Below are 18,477 nucleotides of genomic sequence, written 5' to 3' on the forward strand. Positions count from 1 at the left end.
CTTTTTGAAGATTCAAAATGTATATCCGTTGTTACAAAACTGTTCTAGGTACAATCAAGTAGAGAAAGTCCATTTGTTAATATCTACATATCACATATATGATACTAAATGGGAAATCACCCCTTATAGTCTTTTTTATTATATGGATGTTAACCACCTTCATGGTGACCTATGGGAAAGTAACTTAAACACATCATCAGACCAAACCATTTTTTTAAAAAAACATTATTTTTGGAAGCGTTTTCACATGAACCCTTCTAAACAAGAACCATGCCAAGCTCTACTCAAGATGTAGCAAACTGGAGCTTCGTTGGCCGTATCATCTTACTAGATGATGTCCAGCATGAAGCAGTAAGCCACCACTTCTCTCCATTCCTGGTCCCCACCTTGAATGATCACTCTATAGACTCAACTCCCAACTTCTACCTTGGAAAAGAAGTACCTGTCACTTCAGACCCAAATCTACAACTGTTTTCTACTGAAAATATATGCTTCTTCAGTAAGGGAATATCATTCATTCCTTTATTCAATACTGAACTTCAAGGCATTGGAAAGTGTAGCAGTGAGCCAGACTCCACCTTCCTCCCCCCAAAAAAGCTGTCCACATGGAATTTTCCTAGTAGCCAGAAGTTAAAACTATAGGAAAGTAACAGGGAAAGGACTGAAGGACAGGGTTTTTAACAGGATGAATGTTATCAGCAGGATCTACTGATTTAAAAGGTAAGCACACGCTTTGGGGCCATTTAAGTGAGGAATCCAAAATGCAGTACTTGGGTACAATTTCAAAAGCAACAGAATGATCTTTGTTTCCAAGGCAAACCATTCGATGTTACAGTAATTCAAGTCTATGCCCCAACCAATAATGCCGAAGAAGCTGAAGTTGAATGGTTCTATGAAGACCTACACCACCTTCTAGAACTAACACTGAAAAGCTATCCTTTTCACCACAGGGGACTAGAATGCAGAAGTAGGAAGTCAAGAGATAACCTGGAGTAACAGGCAAGTTTGGCCTTTGAGTACAAAATGAAGCAGGACAAGGGCGAACTCTCTTGGCAGAGTTTTGCCAAGAGAACGCATGCATGGTCATAGCAAACATCGTCTTCCAACAACACAAGAGATGACTCTACACATGGACATCACCAGATGGTCAGTACTGAAATCAGATTAATTATATTCTTTGCAGTTGAAGATGGAGAACCACTATAGTCAGAGCAAGACCAGGAGCTGACTGACTCAGATCATGAATTCCTTATTGCAAAATTCAGACTTAAATTGAAAAAAGTAGGGAAAACCACTAGACCATTCAGGTATGACCTAAATCAGATCCTTTACGATTATACAATGCAAGTGACAAATATTTTTAAGGGATTAGATCTGATACAGAGTGCCCGAAGAACTATGGATGGAGGTTCGTGACGTCATACAGGAGTCGGTGAGTAAAACCATCCCCAAGAAAGAAATGCGAAAAGGCAAATGTCTGTATGAGAAGGCCTTAAAAATAGCTGAGAAAAGAGAAGCAAAAGGCAAAGGAGAAAAGGAAAGATATACCCACCTGAATGCAGAGTTCCAAAGAAAAGCAAGGAGAGATACAGTCTTCCTAAGTAAACAATGCAAAGAAATAGAGGAAAACAATATAAGACTAGAGATCTCCTCAAGAAAATTAGAGACACCAAGGGAACATTTCATGCAAAGATGGGCACAATAAAGGACAGAAATGGTGTGGACCTGACAGAAGCAGAAGAGATTAACAAGGTGGCAAGAATACACAGAACTGTACAAAGATCTGAATGACCCAGATAACCACAATCCTGGAGTGAGAAGAAATCAAGTGGGCCTTAGGAAGCATCACAAGGAACAAACTAGTGGAGGCGATGGAATTCCAGCTGAGCTATTTCAAATCCTAAATGATGATGATGTGAAAGTGCTGCACTCAATATGCCAACAAATATGAAAAACTCAGCAGTGGCCAAAGGACTGGAAAAGGTCAGTTTTCATTCCAATCCCAAAGAAGGGCAATGCCAAAGAATGCTCAAACTACCGCACAATTGCACTTATCTCACATGCTAGCAAAGTAATGCTCAAAATTCTCCAAGCCAGGCTTCAACAGTACGTGAACCATGAACTTCCAGATGTTCAAGCTGGATTTAGAAAAAGAGGAACCAGGGAGATCAAATTCCCAACATCCACTGGATCATAAAAAACAAGAGAATTCCAGAAAAACATCACAATTTCTGCTTCACTGACCATGCTAAAGCCTTTGACTGTATGGATCACAACAAACTGGAAAATTCTTCAAGAGATGGGGGATACCAGACCACCTTACCTGTCTCCTGAGAAACTTGTATGCAGGTCAAAAAGCAAGTTAGAAACAGACATGGAACAGCAGACTGGTTCCAAATTGGGAAAGGAGTACGTCAAGGCTGTATATCGTCACCCTGCTTACTTAACTTCTATGCAGAGTACGTCAAGTGAAATCCCAGGCTGGATGAAGCACAAGCTGGAATCAACATTCCTGGGAGAATTATCAATACCCTCAGATATGTAGATGACACCACCCTAATGGCAGAAAGCAAAGAGGAACTAAAGAGCCTCTTGACGAAAGTGAAAGAGAAGAGTGAAAATACTAGCTTAAAACTCAACATTCAAAAAACAAAGATCGTGGCAACTGGTCCCACAACTTCATGGCAAACAGATGGGGAAACAATGGAAAAAATGACAGACTATCTTGGGCTCCAGAATCACTGTAGATGGTGACTGCAGCCACGAGACACTTGCTCCTTGGAAGAAAAGCTATGATAAACCTAGACAGCATATTAAAAAGCAAAGACATTACCAACAAAAGGTCCATATAGTCAAAGCTATCGTTTTTCCAGTAGTTATGTATGAATTTGAGAGTTAGACCATAAAGAAGGACCGAAGAATTAATGCTTTTAAACTGGTGTTGCTGAAGACTCTTGAACAAGAGTCCCTTGGACTGCAAGGAGATCAAACCAGTCAATCCTAAAGGAAATCAATCCTGAATATTCATTAGGACTTATGCTAAAGCTCCAATACTTTGGCCACCTGATGTGAAAAGCCAGTTCATAAGACCCTGATGTTAGTCAAAATTGAAGGCAGAAGGGGATGAGAGATGGTTGGATGGCATCACCGACTCAATGGACATGAGTTTGAGCAAGCTCCAGGAGATGGTGAAAAACAGAGAAGCCTGGTGTACTGCAGTCTGTGGGGTTGCAAAAGAGTCGGACACGACTGAATGAACACAACCAATTCCAAGCACAGGCTGGTAATGACTTCCTCCAAAGTGACAGAAATGGAGGCAGTAAGAAATGGTTAGATTCCAGAGTTTCTTATTAAAAACTTAAATCCTTGGCACTGAAAGCAGAAACCTAACCACTGGACTGCCAGATTTCTTTTGAATGAACTGTGAATCATCAAAGACCAGAGGACTTACTTTGGTCTAAAACAGGATGGGGGGACTTCCCTGCTATTTCCGTGGTCAAGAATCCTCTGTGCAATGCAGGCAACCTGGGTGCAATCTTGGCTGGAGAACTAAGATGCCATGGAGCAACCAAGTCCATGCACGTCAATTACTGAGCCTGTATGCCGTAAGAGCTGATGCAACCAAGTATTTTACTTAGAAAATAAATTGTAAAAAGTAAAATTGGATGGGTAAAGTTGTTCAGGAATACAATTTTAGACATGTTAAATGCCTATCGACATTCAGTTTGGGAGTTGGAGGGACAAACCTGGAGTTCAAAAAAGGTATAGACTAGAAGTAAAATTCCTAGTCAGTTTATTTAAAACCAAGAAATTGAGTAAAACTATTTTTAGAAAGAATATTCAGTTCAGTTCAGTCGCTCAGTCGTGTCCGACTCTCCGCGACCCCATGAATCACAGCACGCCAGGCCTCCCTGTCCATCACCAACTCCTGGAGTACACTCAAACTCATGTCCACAGAGTCGATGATGCCATCCAGCCATCTCATTCTCTGTCATCCCCTTCTCCTCCCGCCCCTAATCCCTCCCAGCATCAGAGTCTTTTCCAGTGAGTCAACTCGTCGCATGAGGTGGCCAAAGTATTGCAGTTTCAGCTTTAGCATCAGTCCCTCCAATGAACATCCAGGATTGATCTCCCTTAGAATGGACTGGTTGGATCTCCTTGCGGTACAAGGGACTCTCAAGAGTCTTCTCCAACACCACAGTTCAAAATCATCGATTCTTCGGTGATCAGCCTTCTTCACAGTCCAACTCTCACATCCATACATGACCACGGGAAAAACCACTGCCTCGACTAAACGGAAAGAATATTGGTAAACATAAAAGGACTAGGGCTCTCCAACACTGAGGCCTGCAACAAGCTAGCAAACAGTAGTTAGCGACATGGGAGGAAAACGTTGAGGTCCAATTCCAGAAGATAATTAAGAAACATAGAAGAAAATAAACTATCAATTATCACTGTTACAGAAGTAAAAGCTAAGGATGAACCACCGGCTTAGCAATGACATTTGTTAATTCTGACAGCAACAGCTTCCTTAAGAGTGGGGTGTAAAAAAAAGTGAAAGAGAAAAGCCCAACTGCGATTCAAGCAAGAAAAGTAAAATTATGTGCAACAAATATGGTTAACTCTTTTGAGCTTTGCTGTAAGTTTGAATAGGGATGTATCTGGAAGGGCAGAGGACTTGCTTGTATGCTGAGATTGGCAGAGGAATAACGAAAAAGGTGAGAACTGATGGAGCCAAGAAAAAGGGTAGAATCTGATGTTTCTGTGTCTGACTCTGCAACCCCGTGGACTACAGCACACCAAGCATCTGTCCCTCACTATCTTCCAGAGTTTGCCGATTCATGTCCATTGAGTCAGTGATGGTTATCTATCTCAACCGCTGCCACCCCCTTTCTCCTTTTGCCTTCAGTCTTCCCAGCATGAGGCAAGGTGGAAATAACAGGAAATTCTGAGGTTCTTACAAGCAAGGCCATAAGCTGAACTGAGAATGAAAACTCAGGTATTTGAGTGGAGAAAGTACTGAACAGAATGGGTGAGTGACTGGAGGGAAACACTGGATAGCAGACAAATGCTCACTTAATAGGAGACCAATAAATAACCAGTTTCTCTACTTGTCAAGACAACTTCAGCTTGACCATCAAGGTTTTCAGTGGGGGATTTACCTCTAGAGAACAGAAGACAGCATTTATATTTTTAAAAGACAAATCCACAAAAACCTAAACGGCAACAAGCTCTTTTCTCTCCACTGCGCGGTTCAGGACATTGGTTCACAAAGTATGGTTCCTTGTCACCAGCGTCACCTGAAAATTTGCAAACTGCAAACCTGCACTTCACCCTAGATCTACAACATCAGAAATTCTGGGAGCAAGGCCCTGCAATGTTTTAATAAGCCTTTCAGAGATTTGAGAACCACCTTGGCTTCCCTGGTGGCTCAGATGGTAAAGACTCTGCCTCCCATGCAGGAAACCTGGGCTCAATCCCTGGGTTGGGATTATCCCTAAAAGATACAGCAACCCACTCCAGTATTCTTGCCAAAGAGTCAGATATGACTGAGTGACTTTGGCTTTCAAAACTTCAACCATGTAAAGAAATGGTTTCCTTTTATTCATATTATTAATACTTCCAGACCATTCCTGCTTAAAATAGATCTTACCCTTTCAAGGCTATTTAGTAACTAAATAAAATACACGCAAAAGGTAAGAAAACTTCAGCACAAATCAAAACATCTTAAACAAGCGTCAGGTTATTTAAAAAGAATCATCAGGAAAAAAATACCACAAATAAGATCTTTTATTTGTCACCATTAACAGTCTGCATTTTAAACCGATTCTTGGACTGGTGGCTCGTATCCATCAGCTCGTTCAACTTTAGCACCTGTCTCATCCCCAGTAGCTTTTCCAGAACTACTACCTTCACCATGTAGCTCCATGAGTTTTCCCACTAAAAAGAAGGAAAAAGTTGTTAGTTACAGCCTACCATATCTTGAAACATATTATCAGTACTCTATACTACTACACAGGGAAGACAGGAGGAAAAAAAGCAACATCTGGCCTCAAAAAAACACTTTTCTATACACATAAAAAACAACTTTTTCTACACAGTTTTCTTTCAGACATCCTGTGATTTCACTTACATTCAAATTTGGGCTTCTTCAGCATTTTTACTTTTCTAACGAAGACATCATGGAGCGGATAAATAGATTGGCAAGCCTTTTCTATGTCTTTTCCAATGCTATCTGGAATCCTGCAACCAGTAATGATAAGTTAGAATAAACCTACACTTCATTTACTCCACAACTATCCTCATTCTGTTATTGCCCCTTCATAGGTGATGATTAAATAATCTGAATTATACAGCTACTTAGTAGCAAAACCAGTACTTGAGCCTTCTGAATCCAAGTCTTATGCCTTTTCCAAACACAGGTCTAAGCAACTGCATGGGAACATCAGAAAAATGTTAAATTTTATCATCGGACATCATATGGGACCGAAACATTTGTCATCATTTATTCCCATACTTAATTGTGAAAGGTTTGTCAACTCAGTGTATTTTCTAAGGCAATTATGAGTCCTGAGCTTCAAGTCTCACTAGCTGCCCAAATGAGAAACCATCGAATAACATTTACTCAAAGTGTAACATGCTTTCATTTCAAGAGATGCAGCTAGGCAGTTTCAGAGAATTTAAACACAGTTCTGACTACACCTTGTCTCACATGCTTTTCCTTATCTGAGGGTTGTATTTTAAGGAAAACACTTACAATTTATTGACCACCTCTTTCAAGTCATTTGTCTGCACCTCTCGGGTCATGATTTCCATCATCTTCTTGCGAATCTGGCGCACCTGCTGGTGCTGGGCATAAGAGGTCTTCCGAATCTGATTGTTGCGTTTTTTAGTAAAACCCACACAGAACAGACGAAGCAAGTAACCATCGGTCGTCTTGACATCAACATGAGCTTCAATCATGGTCTAGTGAAAAAAATGACACTGTCAGTTATTACCAGACTTAAAAGTTATCAATTTTTATCCCTCAAATTCCAATTTTAAAAAAGTGGAAGGTCAAGTATGCATTATATCAAGTATAATATAAATGGGCTATTTAATTTAGAGTTAATGTCTGTGAAGTGAACTTACCAACAGTTATCTTGAATTCCTACTATCCTCCATATCTAATTTAAACAATGAGTCCTCTCGGCTGTCTTCCCCTGTCTCTCCTGCAGGTAGCTTCTCTAGCCTCATTTATCACTATCTGCAAAGAACCCCCGTTTACATACACATGCTAGCCTTTAACAATCAGCTCCTCCTTTCATGTCAACGTATGGCAAAACCAACCAATATAATATTGTAAAATAATTAGCCTTCAATAAAAATAAAACAATCAGCTCCTCCCCCAATCAATTTTTTTAACTCTGCAAGTAAAAAATGGGTTCTAAGAGACTCTACAATACTGACATCTAATGTAATAACACCAAACACATATTTTAAAATGTCCTTTATGTTCCAAACCAAAGCCACAGTAAGGATTAAATATTCAATTTCATGGCTAAAACATAATTTTAAAAAATCCATAGTCTTAATACTACCTAAATTCAGGAAGATTTGCCCTCTTTGCATTTTCTAAATTTTATGCCTTACTTTAAAAAATGAATATAATGCAATCATAGTGAAAAACCTTAAAATACTTCCAGAAATACAACTATAAAACCTCAGGGGAATATCAGAAATGTAACAGTATAATCATTGTATCATTTGGGACCAAAACATTTTGTCATCATTCATTCCCACACACAAAACATTCCCAAATGGTATCTGAACCAATGTCATTATTTCCTGTAGTTAAAACTAACTTGTAGCAAATGCTTTCTGTTAACAAGTTCTGTACAAAGCATGTTTACATGGATCTTTTATTTCATCCTGATTCCATGAGCTGATGTTCCTACCTACATTTTACAGATTTTAAAAAAGCCAAGGCTTAGCAATCTGTAAGTTAGTTTTTAAACCGATAAAGGTCCGTCTAGTCAAAGCTATGGTTTTTCCAGTAGTCATGTATGAATGTGAGAGCTGGACCACAAAGAAGGCTGAACACCAAAGAATTGATGCTTTTAAACTGTGGTGTTGGAGAAGACTCTTGAGAGTCCTCTGGACTGCAAGGAGATCCAACCAGTCCATCCTAAAGGAAATCAATCCTGGATATTCATGGGAAGGATGGATGTTAAAAGCTGAACTCCAATACTTTGGCCACCTGATGTGAAGAACCGACTCATTGGAAAAGAAGAGGACAGCAGAGGATGAGATGGTTGGATGGCATCATTGACTCGATGGACATGAGTTTGAGCAAGCTCGAGGAGTTGGTGATGGACAGGGAGGCCTGGCGTGCTGTGATTCACGGGGTCGCAAACAGTTGGACATGACTGAGCAACTGAACTGAACTGAGCTACTGCAATGGACTGAACTAAAAAGTTACTTTTCAGAGACTGTAACTGGGAAAAGGAAACAAAATTTCAATCTCACTCCAGAGGCTCTGCCTCTCCTATTGTATAGTACAATACATAATCAAAACTAACCCAATACCCCTTTCACAATAAAATTCACAAGATTTTGAAGTTCAAAGGTGTTCTGAGGACAGGCAAAGCCAAAACTGCAAACATGTGCTAATTCATGCAGCAAAAAAAACTTTGATGATAATCCAATATTAAATCCTGAACTCAGTTTAAGGGCTTCCTGGGTGGCTTATTGGTAAGAATCCACCTGCAATGCAGGAGACACAGGTTGGATCTCTGGTTTGGAAGATCCCCTGGAGAAAGAAATGGCTACCCATTTCAATATCTTTGCCTGGGAAATATCATGGACAGGAGCTTTTCCAGCTACAGTCCATGGGGTCACAAAAAGAGTTTGGGGACAATTGAGCAACTAAACACTACCACCACTGCTGTTGCTCAAGTTCAAGAGTCCACACTCAAGAGAATCAAGAAAATATCACAGACTTAAGAAATCTAAACCTCAACTGCACAACACGCTCCTTGCTGCCATTAAATCATGACATCTTTGGTCGCGCATACTACAGCACCATGTATTTTCTTCTCACCTGCCATTTTTTGACCATGGAGCACATTTTGTCACGGGTAAGATCCATACCATGAAAATTAGTCAGGCAGTTTTTGCCCTGAACATCCTCAGTAATTAGCTTGAATTTTCTAAATGCTACTTCATCATTCTGCAGATCAGCAAGACTCACTTCAAAAACACGACCTTTGAGGCCATCAGACGCAATTTCTATAAAACAAGAATCAATTGTTAACGTTAGGAACAACATAAGCAAAGTCAAGCCAGCTAAGTTAATGTTCAAGCATTGAGAAAATTATAAAGACCTTAACTTTTGTTAACCAAATCCATATGGTCACCAATGACTTACTGACAGTGCTTATTAGAAGCTCAAAACTAACCACGCACGTTTTACTGGTAAGTACCATCTTGCTTCCATAAGCACCGTAGGACAAACAGTCCCCAATGGGGCCAAAGTCGCAATCAAAAGCTGACATTTCCTTAAATATCCCACCACAGAACGGACAGTAGACCAAGATACACGCATGTCTCAATGTAAGAAAAAAACAAACGGAAAATAAGATACTCACTGGTTCCTTGCGTTCTCGTGACCAATGTTTTCCCAATATTCCTTATATTGAACATAGCTGGTGCTTTCACATCATACCAGTCTTTTTTAGAAAATGGGTCAACCCTGGATTTAAACACATGCTTAAGTTTTAAAATCACGTAACTGTTTTGAACTTTCCTCATTCTAATTACTTTAAAAGGCTAACTAAGTTCCTCTCAGCGAGGTGAGGGACGCACAAGTAAATCTAGCTCTTCTCACCAGGTCCTTGTACAGACCTGACAGGCCAGTCAATTATGCCACGAACACATATTCCACCCGGTCCATGCAGCGAAAAGGCGCGGGGTCCTGAGTGAACCGCAACAGTGCCTTTCACATTCAGATCTTAGAGAGGTCTTATCCGTGGAATTTACGAAGCCCATGATCCCACAACTCCTGTCCGACTCACGACAGAAATCTGACTCAAAAGGGGCGCGCACGAGGCCCAGAAGGTCAGGGGAAAAACAGTCAGCCCGCCTCAAAGCAGCACCGGCCTCCGCCGGGCCGCGGTTCGCAGTTTACCAAGCCCGCACGGCCATCTCAATCCAACTAGAATCCTCGCCATCCGGCTTACTCTGCGGCTCAGAAACCGCTCGCCGACTCCGGTAGGGGTCCCCCAAAACGGAGGCCGCGACACTTGCCACTTACACTTTCTTCTTGGCTCCCTTTTTGCCTCCTTTCGTAAGCCGCTTGTTCTTGCCGACCGCCATGGTACCGCTCAGAGAGCCAAAAGGGCGGAAGTGCAATTCGCGCGAGAACTTAGGCGTGCTGGGCGGGACGCGCTGTCTACGTGACCTTTGACATTACGCTCTTCCGGCCTCAAGAATATCGCGACAACAGAGAGAGGCAAGCGTCCGACTGTGCCTGCGACAGCGCCCTCCTGTGTGGGGAGGCTGTGCACAATACCGCGGCCGCTAGTTGAGAGGCCGAGCTCCGGAAGTGCTGGCGCTGGTAATCTGAGGTGCGGGCTCCTGGTAATGACGGTTCCCGAGGCTCTGAAGTCCGGAAGTAGGTTTCCTTGGAAGCGGACGCCCACTCAGCGTCGATCAAAGCTAAACTCTCCGTGTCACTTTCAAGCCTGTTTCTTCTCAAACCCCAAGCCTGTGGGATTCGGGATTAGACAGCAGGTCCTAGGTTTTTATGCTAGTTTCAGTAATAATATTTAGCCTTGTGGCTTGTCTGTACTTCCTCGTATTTGAGATGGAGGCAGGAGTGTGACCTCCCTCGTAGGATTAAGATTAAATAAGTGTAACGTGGAAGATACTGGTTTTGCTTGTTGAAAGCTGGTGGTTAGTGGAATACTTTCGCCTTGTGAGCATCCATCAAGCTGTACACTAACTAGTGTACTTTTCTATAAATATCTTATACACTGATAAAAAGGTGTTTGGGGGCGGTGGGTTTTTTTGGGGGGGAGAGGGGAGTTGTTTGTTTCTGTTTCAGTGGAGTGAGTTACTGTTTTCCTGAGGGACTGTGGTTGCAGTGTTTCCAGATACTTTGATTTTTCGGGGAAAGTTTATTTCAGTTGCAGGTGATAAGGAAATTCCTCCTGGCTAGATGTGGTCTGCTAGCTTCAAGTGTGTAACCAGTCCTTGTAGGCTTGGTACTCAGCCAGTGGTATGTTGAGTTCCCCTCTGGCAAAAATCTCCGCTACCAAGCGAGAAACCTGGCTGGAGTCACATCACTTCCACAAACCTTCAAGTCCTTTCATCTCTTCCTACCTCCTTTTAATCTCTTCTAGCCTAATTCCCGGAGAAGGCAATGGCAAGCCACTCCAGTACTCTTGCCTGGAAAATCCCAGGGACAGGGGAGCCTGGTGGGCTTCCATCTATGGGGTCACACAGAGTCGGACACGACTGAAGTGACTTAGCAGCAGCAGCAGCAGCCTAATCCCATGGCAAGCCACTCCAGTACTATTGCCTAGAAAATCCCATGGATGGAGGAGCCTGGTAGGCTGCAGCCCATGGGGTCGCTAAGGGGCTTCCCTGGTGGCTCAGAGGTTAAAGCGTCTGCCCCCAATGCGGGAGACCCGGGTTCGATCCCTGGGTCGGGAAGATCCCCTGGAGAAGGAGATGGTAACCCACTCCAGTATTCTTGCCTGGAGAATCCCATGGACGGAGAAGCAGGGTAGGCCACAGTCCACGGGGTCACAAAGAGTCGGACACGACTGAGCAACGGAACGGAAGGGTCGGACACAACTGAGCGACTTCACTTTCACTTTTCACTTTCACACATTGGAGAAGGAAATGGCAACCCACTCCAGTGTTCTTGCCTGGAGAATCCCAGGGACTGGGGAGGCTGGTGAGCTTCCATCTATGGGGTCTCACAGAGTCGGACACGACTGGAGTGACTTAACAGCAGCAGCAGCCGCCTACATTCCTTACCTCCTGTGACCCTTACTTTCTAAAACAGTCTTCCTGAATCTCCAATCCTAGCCTGCTTGTTCACAACAGTGTGAATATACCTAACACTACTGAACTGTACACTGAAATATGGTTAAAATGATAAATTTTATATTGTGTTTTTAATCACAATTATTATTTTTTAAAGTCCTTGTGGGTGTGTTAATTCAGTCGTGTCCAACTCTTTGCAACCCTGTAGATTGTAGCCCACTGGGCTCCTCTGTCCATGGGATTCTTCAGGCAAGAATAATGGAGTGAGTTGCTATGCCCTCCTCCAGGGGCTCTTCCCAACCCAGGGATCAGACCCACATCTCTTAAGTCTTCTGCATTGGCAAGTGGGTTCTTTACTGTTAGTGCCAAAAAAGTCCTTAGGTGAACCTGCAAAACCTCTTTTATCTTGACTTACCTCTGTTTTCATTCTTACGCTGTCTTAGTCTTTAATGGATACCCCAGCTCTGGACATCTAGAACTATTTAAACTTCCTTGGAATAAGATTTCTCTTGCCTCCATTCCTTTTCCCTCATCAAATACCTGTGCATATTCAAGGCATGTGAACATGCTCAGTCATTAAGTCGTGTCCAACTCTTTGTGACTCCATGCACTGTAGCCTGCCAGGATGCTCTGTCTATGGCAAGAATACTGGAGTGGGTTGCCTTTTCCTTCTCCAGGGGATCTTTCCAATCCAGGGACCCACTTCTCCTTTGTGGCAGGTAGATTCTTTACCCCTGAGCCACCAGGGAAGCCTCATTTTCAAGGCAGCTCAGGTTCATTTCTTCTTTCACTAAGAGATTAATTCCCCAGTCAACAAGCCTTCCCTCACATCTGTTCCCAGAAGAACTAACACTACTTAACTTGTTAGTAACTACTGGTAAACCTGTCCCTTTCTTACTGTAAGCAGGAGGGCATGCAGTGCAATCATTTTCTTATTTGTGTCCATTTTTTAGCACATAGTGGACCCTCATAATATTTGTTGAATGAATAAATAATAGTGATGGTCCCAGTCTTTTGAACTTTGAGGATCAATCTAGATTTTCAAAATAATTTGGGGAATCAACATGACAACAGTTTAAAATTTTCACCAATCTATGAAACAAAACCAAAAACAACTGCCATTTTCTATCAGCCTCATTTCAGTTAAAAATGATATTTTGACCCCCAAAATAAAAAGAAAACTCTCTAAAAATTCATAAAGAACCTGTACTCTAAATCAGCTTTGTGAAAAACTTTACAGACCTTATTTTTCTTGTCTCATCACAGATTCAAGACTACTAATGATTAGTGGAAATCAGTGAGTCCTTCCAAATATGGTCCTGAGTCTAATAAACCATTAATTCTATATTTGACAGTTGCCTTGACTAAGTTTACTTCATAGGTGGCACTTCGCTGGTTTAAAAATTTCCCAATGGAAAGTTTTATCAACCCCCAAGTCAGAATAAAAATTGAACTTGCTTTCTTCCCAGACTGATTCCTCTTTCTGCCCAAGAGTGCAAGAGTCACAGGGGAGTCATTAATGAAGTTAACTGCATCTGGTTTATTCTGGAGATACCAGCACCTGAGGGATTTGTCAGAGGTACAAATTTCAGTCCTCAACTTTGCCTTGTAATGAAAGCTTTTTAAAAATTGTATTTCTCCAACACTGTTGTCTTGTATGGTACAATCATCAGTTTTAATTAAAATATATCCATTAAAAGATAGCAGGAGAAGTGTGAATCAGTTTATTGGGTCTCAACTGTCTAGGAATTTCAAAATTCAGATGGAATTAAATGGAACAAAAGCTGTCAATATAGCAAACCTAGTAAAGTTTCAACTAGTACGAATGTAAGAGTTGGGCCATAAAGAAGGCTGAGTACTGAAGAATTGATATTTTTGAATTCTGGTGTTGGAGAAGACTCTTGAGAGTCCTTTGGACTGCAAGGAGTTCAAATCAGTCAATCCTAAAGGAAATAAATCCTGAATTTTCATTGTAAGGTCTGGTGCTGAAGCTCCAATACTTTGGCCACCTGAAGCGAAGAGCCGACTCATTGGAAAAGACTCTGATGCTGGGAAAGATTGAGGGCAGGAGGAGAAGGGGATGACAGAGGATGAGATGGTTGGAGGGCGTCACCAACTTAATCGACATGAGTTTGAAAAAACTCTGGGAGATAGTGAAGGACAGGGAAGACTGGTGTGCTGGAGTCCATGAGTTTGCAGAGTTGGACGCGACTGAGCAGCAACCGTAAGGTGTCAATGTTGCTTTTTTCTCTTTCCGTCTGTGATCTGTTAAATCCATCCAGTGATTTTGTTTGAAGTTTGATTGCTGTGTTTTTTATTTCTGAAATAAAAAGTGCTTTTTTGAGTTTATGTCATTTATTTTAAAGACTTCTTTCTTTCTTTTATTTTTTGGCTGTGGTGGGTCTTTGTTGCTGCCCCCGGACTTTCTCTAGTTGTGGTTAGTGGGGTCTCTTCTTCCTTGCGGCATGCAGGCTGCTCTTTAGGTGGCTTCTCTTGTTGCAGAGCGCAGGCCCTAGGCACGTGGGCTCATAGTGGTGACACACAGGATAAGTTGCTCTGCGGCATATGGGATCTTCCCATGCCAGAGATCAGACTGGTGTCCCTTGCATTGTAAGGCGGATTCTTAAGCTCTGGAGCACCAGGGAAGCCCTATGTCACTTCTTTAGACTTTATTTTGTATTGAGGTTACATTGCTTTGTAACATTATGCTTCATGTGTTCAATTTATATCACTTTGTTGTTTCTTACTCTTTCAGGCATCTTCAATGTCAGATTTAAATGCAGTGAACGTAATTGTGATTGGCATCTGAAGGGGTGGTGGGAGACTTGTAAGACTGAGCTGTTAACCTTTACAGTTGTGAGTCAAGTTAAATTTAGGATACCCAGCAGGTGGCCAAGAGTTTTTTGTTGGTGTGGGAACGTCTCCCCCAACCGTGTTCGAAAGAGTTCCAGAATTGTTCCATTCCATTCCATTCCATTCCATCTCTCAGTCGTGTCCGACTCTTTGCGACCCCGTGGACTGTAGCCTACTAGGCTTCCCGTCCATGGGATTCTCCAGGCAAGAATACTGGAGTGGGTTACCATTTCCTTCTCCAGGGGATCTTCCCAACCCAGGGATCGAACCCGGGTCTCCTGCATTGGAGGCAGATGCTTTAACCTCTGAGCCACCAGGAATTGTTGGAACATCATTTTCTCCCAGTCTGTAAACACCCCTATCTCATTTCCTTTTCTTTTCAGCTGCAGCTCATGGTTGTTTCTTGTGAACAACATACTTTTTCACCAAAACTCTGGACTTCCTTGAAGCCTTAGCCCTCTCTGACCCTGCCCAGAAAACCCTAAACCTACTTCAGTGTGCAAGTTACCCTTCATGGTAGTATCAGCCCCCATTTTTTCACTCCTGCCTATGTCTATGACCGTGTGTTGTCCCCTCTCACACTGACTCTGGGCTTGATAGTGTGACTTGCTTTCATCAAGGGACATTAGCAAGTTGGGCAATGACTTAAAAGCTGCTGGCACACGGGGCTCGCTCTCTCTGCTCTTCAGAACCCTGAGCTCACTTCCTGAAGAAGCCTGATCTAGCCTGCTGGAGAGGAGCTGTGATTTGAAGGGGAAATAACAAGGCCCAGCTGAGGTCTCTCCAGAACAACCTGGCTACCAACCATTAGGTATTTTTTAAAAAGGCCATTCTAGACCATGTAGTCCAAGTGAGCTCGCCCAGAACAGAAGACCAACCAAGCTGATGCATAGAATCATGAGAAATAAGCAATGTTTGTTGTGTTAAGTGTTGGAAGAGTCTGGGTTGCAGCAGAAAATACCGTGCATTTTTCTGTACCCTTATAATGACCCTGCCCTCATGGCATGGTTAGAGAAATCTGCGCATTTCAGACAGGAACTATTAGAAATCAGTGATCTCAGTTGTGTCTTGGGCCCCCGACAACCCTTTTCCCTGTCAACAACCCTTCCTCTCAATGTGTGACTATTCCAGTCGCTCACAGTGCTGTTCCTGTCCCCAACTCAGCCTCAGTTCAGTTCAGTCACTCAGTCGTGACCAACTCTTTGTGACCCCATGAATCACAGTACGCCAGGCCTCCCTGTCCATCACCAACTCCCGGAGTTCACTCAAACTCATGTCCATCCAGTTGGTGATGCCATCCAGTCACCTCATTCTCTGTCGTCCCCTTCTCCTCCTGACCCCAATCCCTCCCAGCATCAGAGTCTTTTCCAGTGAGTCAACTCGTCGCATGAGATGGCCAAAGTATTGGAGTTTCAGCTTTAGCATCAGTCCTTCCAATGAACACCCAGGATCAATCTCCTTTAGAATGGACTGGTTGGACCTCCTTCCAGTCCAAGGGACTCTCAAGAGTGTTCTCCAGCACCACAGTTCAAAAGCATCAATTCTTCGGCGATCAGCTTTCTTCACAGTCCAACTCTCACATCCATACATGACCACTGGAAAAACCATAGCCTTGACTAGACGGACCTTTGTTGGCAAAGTAATGTCTCTGCTTTTTAATATACTATCTAGTTTGGTCATAACTTTCCTTCCAAGGAGTAAGCGTCTTTTAATTTCCTGGCTGCAGTCAGCATCTGCAGTGATTTTGGAGCCCAGAAAAATAAAGTCTGACACTATTTCCACTGTTTCCCCATCTATTTCCCATGAAGTGATGGGACCAGATGCCATGATCTTTGTTTTCTGAATGTTGAGCTTCAAGCCAAACTTTTCACTCTCCTCTTTCATCAAGAGGCTTTTGAGTTCCTCTTCACTTTCTGCCATAAAGGTGGTGTCATCTGCATATCTGAGGTTATTGATATTTCTCCTGGCAATCTTGATTCCAGCTTGTGCTTCCTCCAGCCCAGCGTTCCTCATGATGTACACTGCATATAAGTTAAATAAGCAGGGTGATACATCCCCTGTCATATTTAGAAAATGACCCTGTTGCCTACTTCAGATAAGGTGGGGCTTGCAGGCCACAGGAAGGAGCTGATGTTTTCCTGTGTGGGATGAGAAACCATCGGAGGACTTTGCATAGCAGAGTGACACTGGCTGCTGTGTGGAGAGCCCTGTGTTTTGAGCAAGAGTGGAAACAAGGAGGCGTTCAGGGAGACGACAGGAGCTCCGTGGAGGGAAATAGAGGAGGGAGTGGCAGGGTGGAGAGCTGTGGTCGCAGGACCCCCTTCAAAGAGACCAAAATGCAGATGACATCCTCTGGACTTCAAGTGAGTGCAGTTGCCCTGGGTAGAAGGATGAAGTGAAAATTCTGGTTATGTTTTGAAGATGAGAGCCCAAAGAATATGCTGATTAATTGATGTGGGAAGAAAAAGAGGAAATCAGCGATAATCACATTTCACCATAATGATTTTTTTTTAATTGGTGCTTTCCTACCACTCCAGAATTCTTGCCTGGAGAATTCCATGAAATGAGAAGCCTGGCAAGCCATGTTGTTGCAGAGTCGGACACTGCTGAGCAACTAACACTTTCCCTTCTGGGAAGAAGGCAGAGACTGTCCTAAATATCTCTCTCTGTATATTAGTCTTGAATGAATGGATGAATGACTCAATCAGTGTTTGAATCCTGGTTAATATTTTTACTTTATATCAGACTATGCATTTTCTTTTGAAGCTTAGCTTTTCTCTTTCTTTTCTATTTACAAAGTGAAAATGGAGTAATGAGTTCTCATTGTAGAGGTGTTCCAGATGGAATTATGAAAATGCACTCTGTTTTCTCCCAAAGCAGTAATCAGAACAGTGCAGGTCAACAAACTATGGCAAAGAGAATGAAATCAATCCTGTCACTGAACACCCTGTTCAGCTGACTGTTTTTTTCCTTAGTAGAGCACAGTCTCTTGAGGAAGTAGTATGCTAATTCGCATTCTGGCTTAAGTTCCTTATCTTGTTGCCAACTGGCACCTTTCATTGCCCTGTGACAAAAGATCAGCTGAATTCCCCCGAGTGCTGCAGAATATTTTCTTGGTCATGTCAAACACATTAAGGCCTGGAAAATTTAAGGTAGCAAGATGCTCTTCAGAGTTATATAGAGGAGATAATATATTTGAAAACAAGACAGTTTTAACAAGTTTAAAGGCCTAAGGGTATAACTGAAAGAACATGGATTTTGAAGCGAGACCTGGTTTCAAACCATTGCTTTGCCACCTGGTACTGGACTTTGTATTGGTGCTAAGTCACTTCAGTCGTGTCCGACTCTGTGCGACCCCATAGACAGCAGCCGACCAGGCTCCGCTGTCCCTGGGATTCTCCAGGCAAGAACACTGGAGTGGGTTGCCATTTCCTTCTCCAATGCGTGAAAGTGAAAAGAGAAAGTGAAGTCGCTCAGTCGTGTCTGACCCTAAGCGACCCCACGGACTGCAGCCTACCAGGCTCCTCCGTCCATGGGATTTTCTAGGCAACAGTACTGGAGTGGCTTGCCATTGCCTTCTCCGGGACT

The 18,477-nt window shown here is 42.7% G+C and overlaps 1 protein-coding gene and 2 non-coding genes across 3 annotated transcripts; all 3 read right to left on the bottom strand.

The window, feature by feature from the left end:
• Window positions 1-5,772: 5,772 nt before the first annotated feature.
• Window positions 5,773-10,450, bottom strand: RPS3A (ribosomal protein S3A). Its single transcript, XM_055404780.2, has 6 exons — window positions 10,295-10,450; window positions 9,630-9,733; window positions 9,083-9,270; window positions 6,758-6,966; window positions 6,134-6,243; window positions 5,773-5,940 (listed from the first exon to the last, which is right to left on the bottom strand). Exons 1-6 carry the CDS (start codon window positions 10,354-10,356, stop codon window positions 5,819-5,821), a joined length of 795 nt encoding a protein of 264 aa, XP_055260755.1. The 5' UTR covers window positions 10,357-10,450; the 3' UTR covers window positions 5,773-5,818.
• Window positions 6,442-6,510, bottom strand: LOC129542955 (small nucleolar RNA SNORD73). The gene has a single exon (XR_008683207.1). It is a non-coding gene; the product is annotated as a small nucleolar RNA SNORD73 (small nucleolar RNA).
• On the bottom strand, window positions 7,711-7,777 carry LOC129542954 (small nucleolar RNA SNORD73). The gene has a single exon (XR_008683206.1). It is a non-coding gene; the product is annotated as a small nucleolar RNA SNORD73 (small nucleolar RNA).
• Window positions 10,451-18,477: the final 8,027 nt, after the last annotated feature.

This window comes from Moschus berezovskii, chromosome 19 (assembly GCF_049115385.1).
Source record: "Moschus berezovskii isolate FMDL1 chromosome 19, NW_MosBer_1.0, whole genome shotgun sequence".
Classification (NCBI taxonomy): Eukaryota; Metazoa; Chordata; class Mammalia; order Artiodactyla; family Moschidae; genus Moschus; species Moschus berezovskii.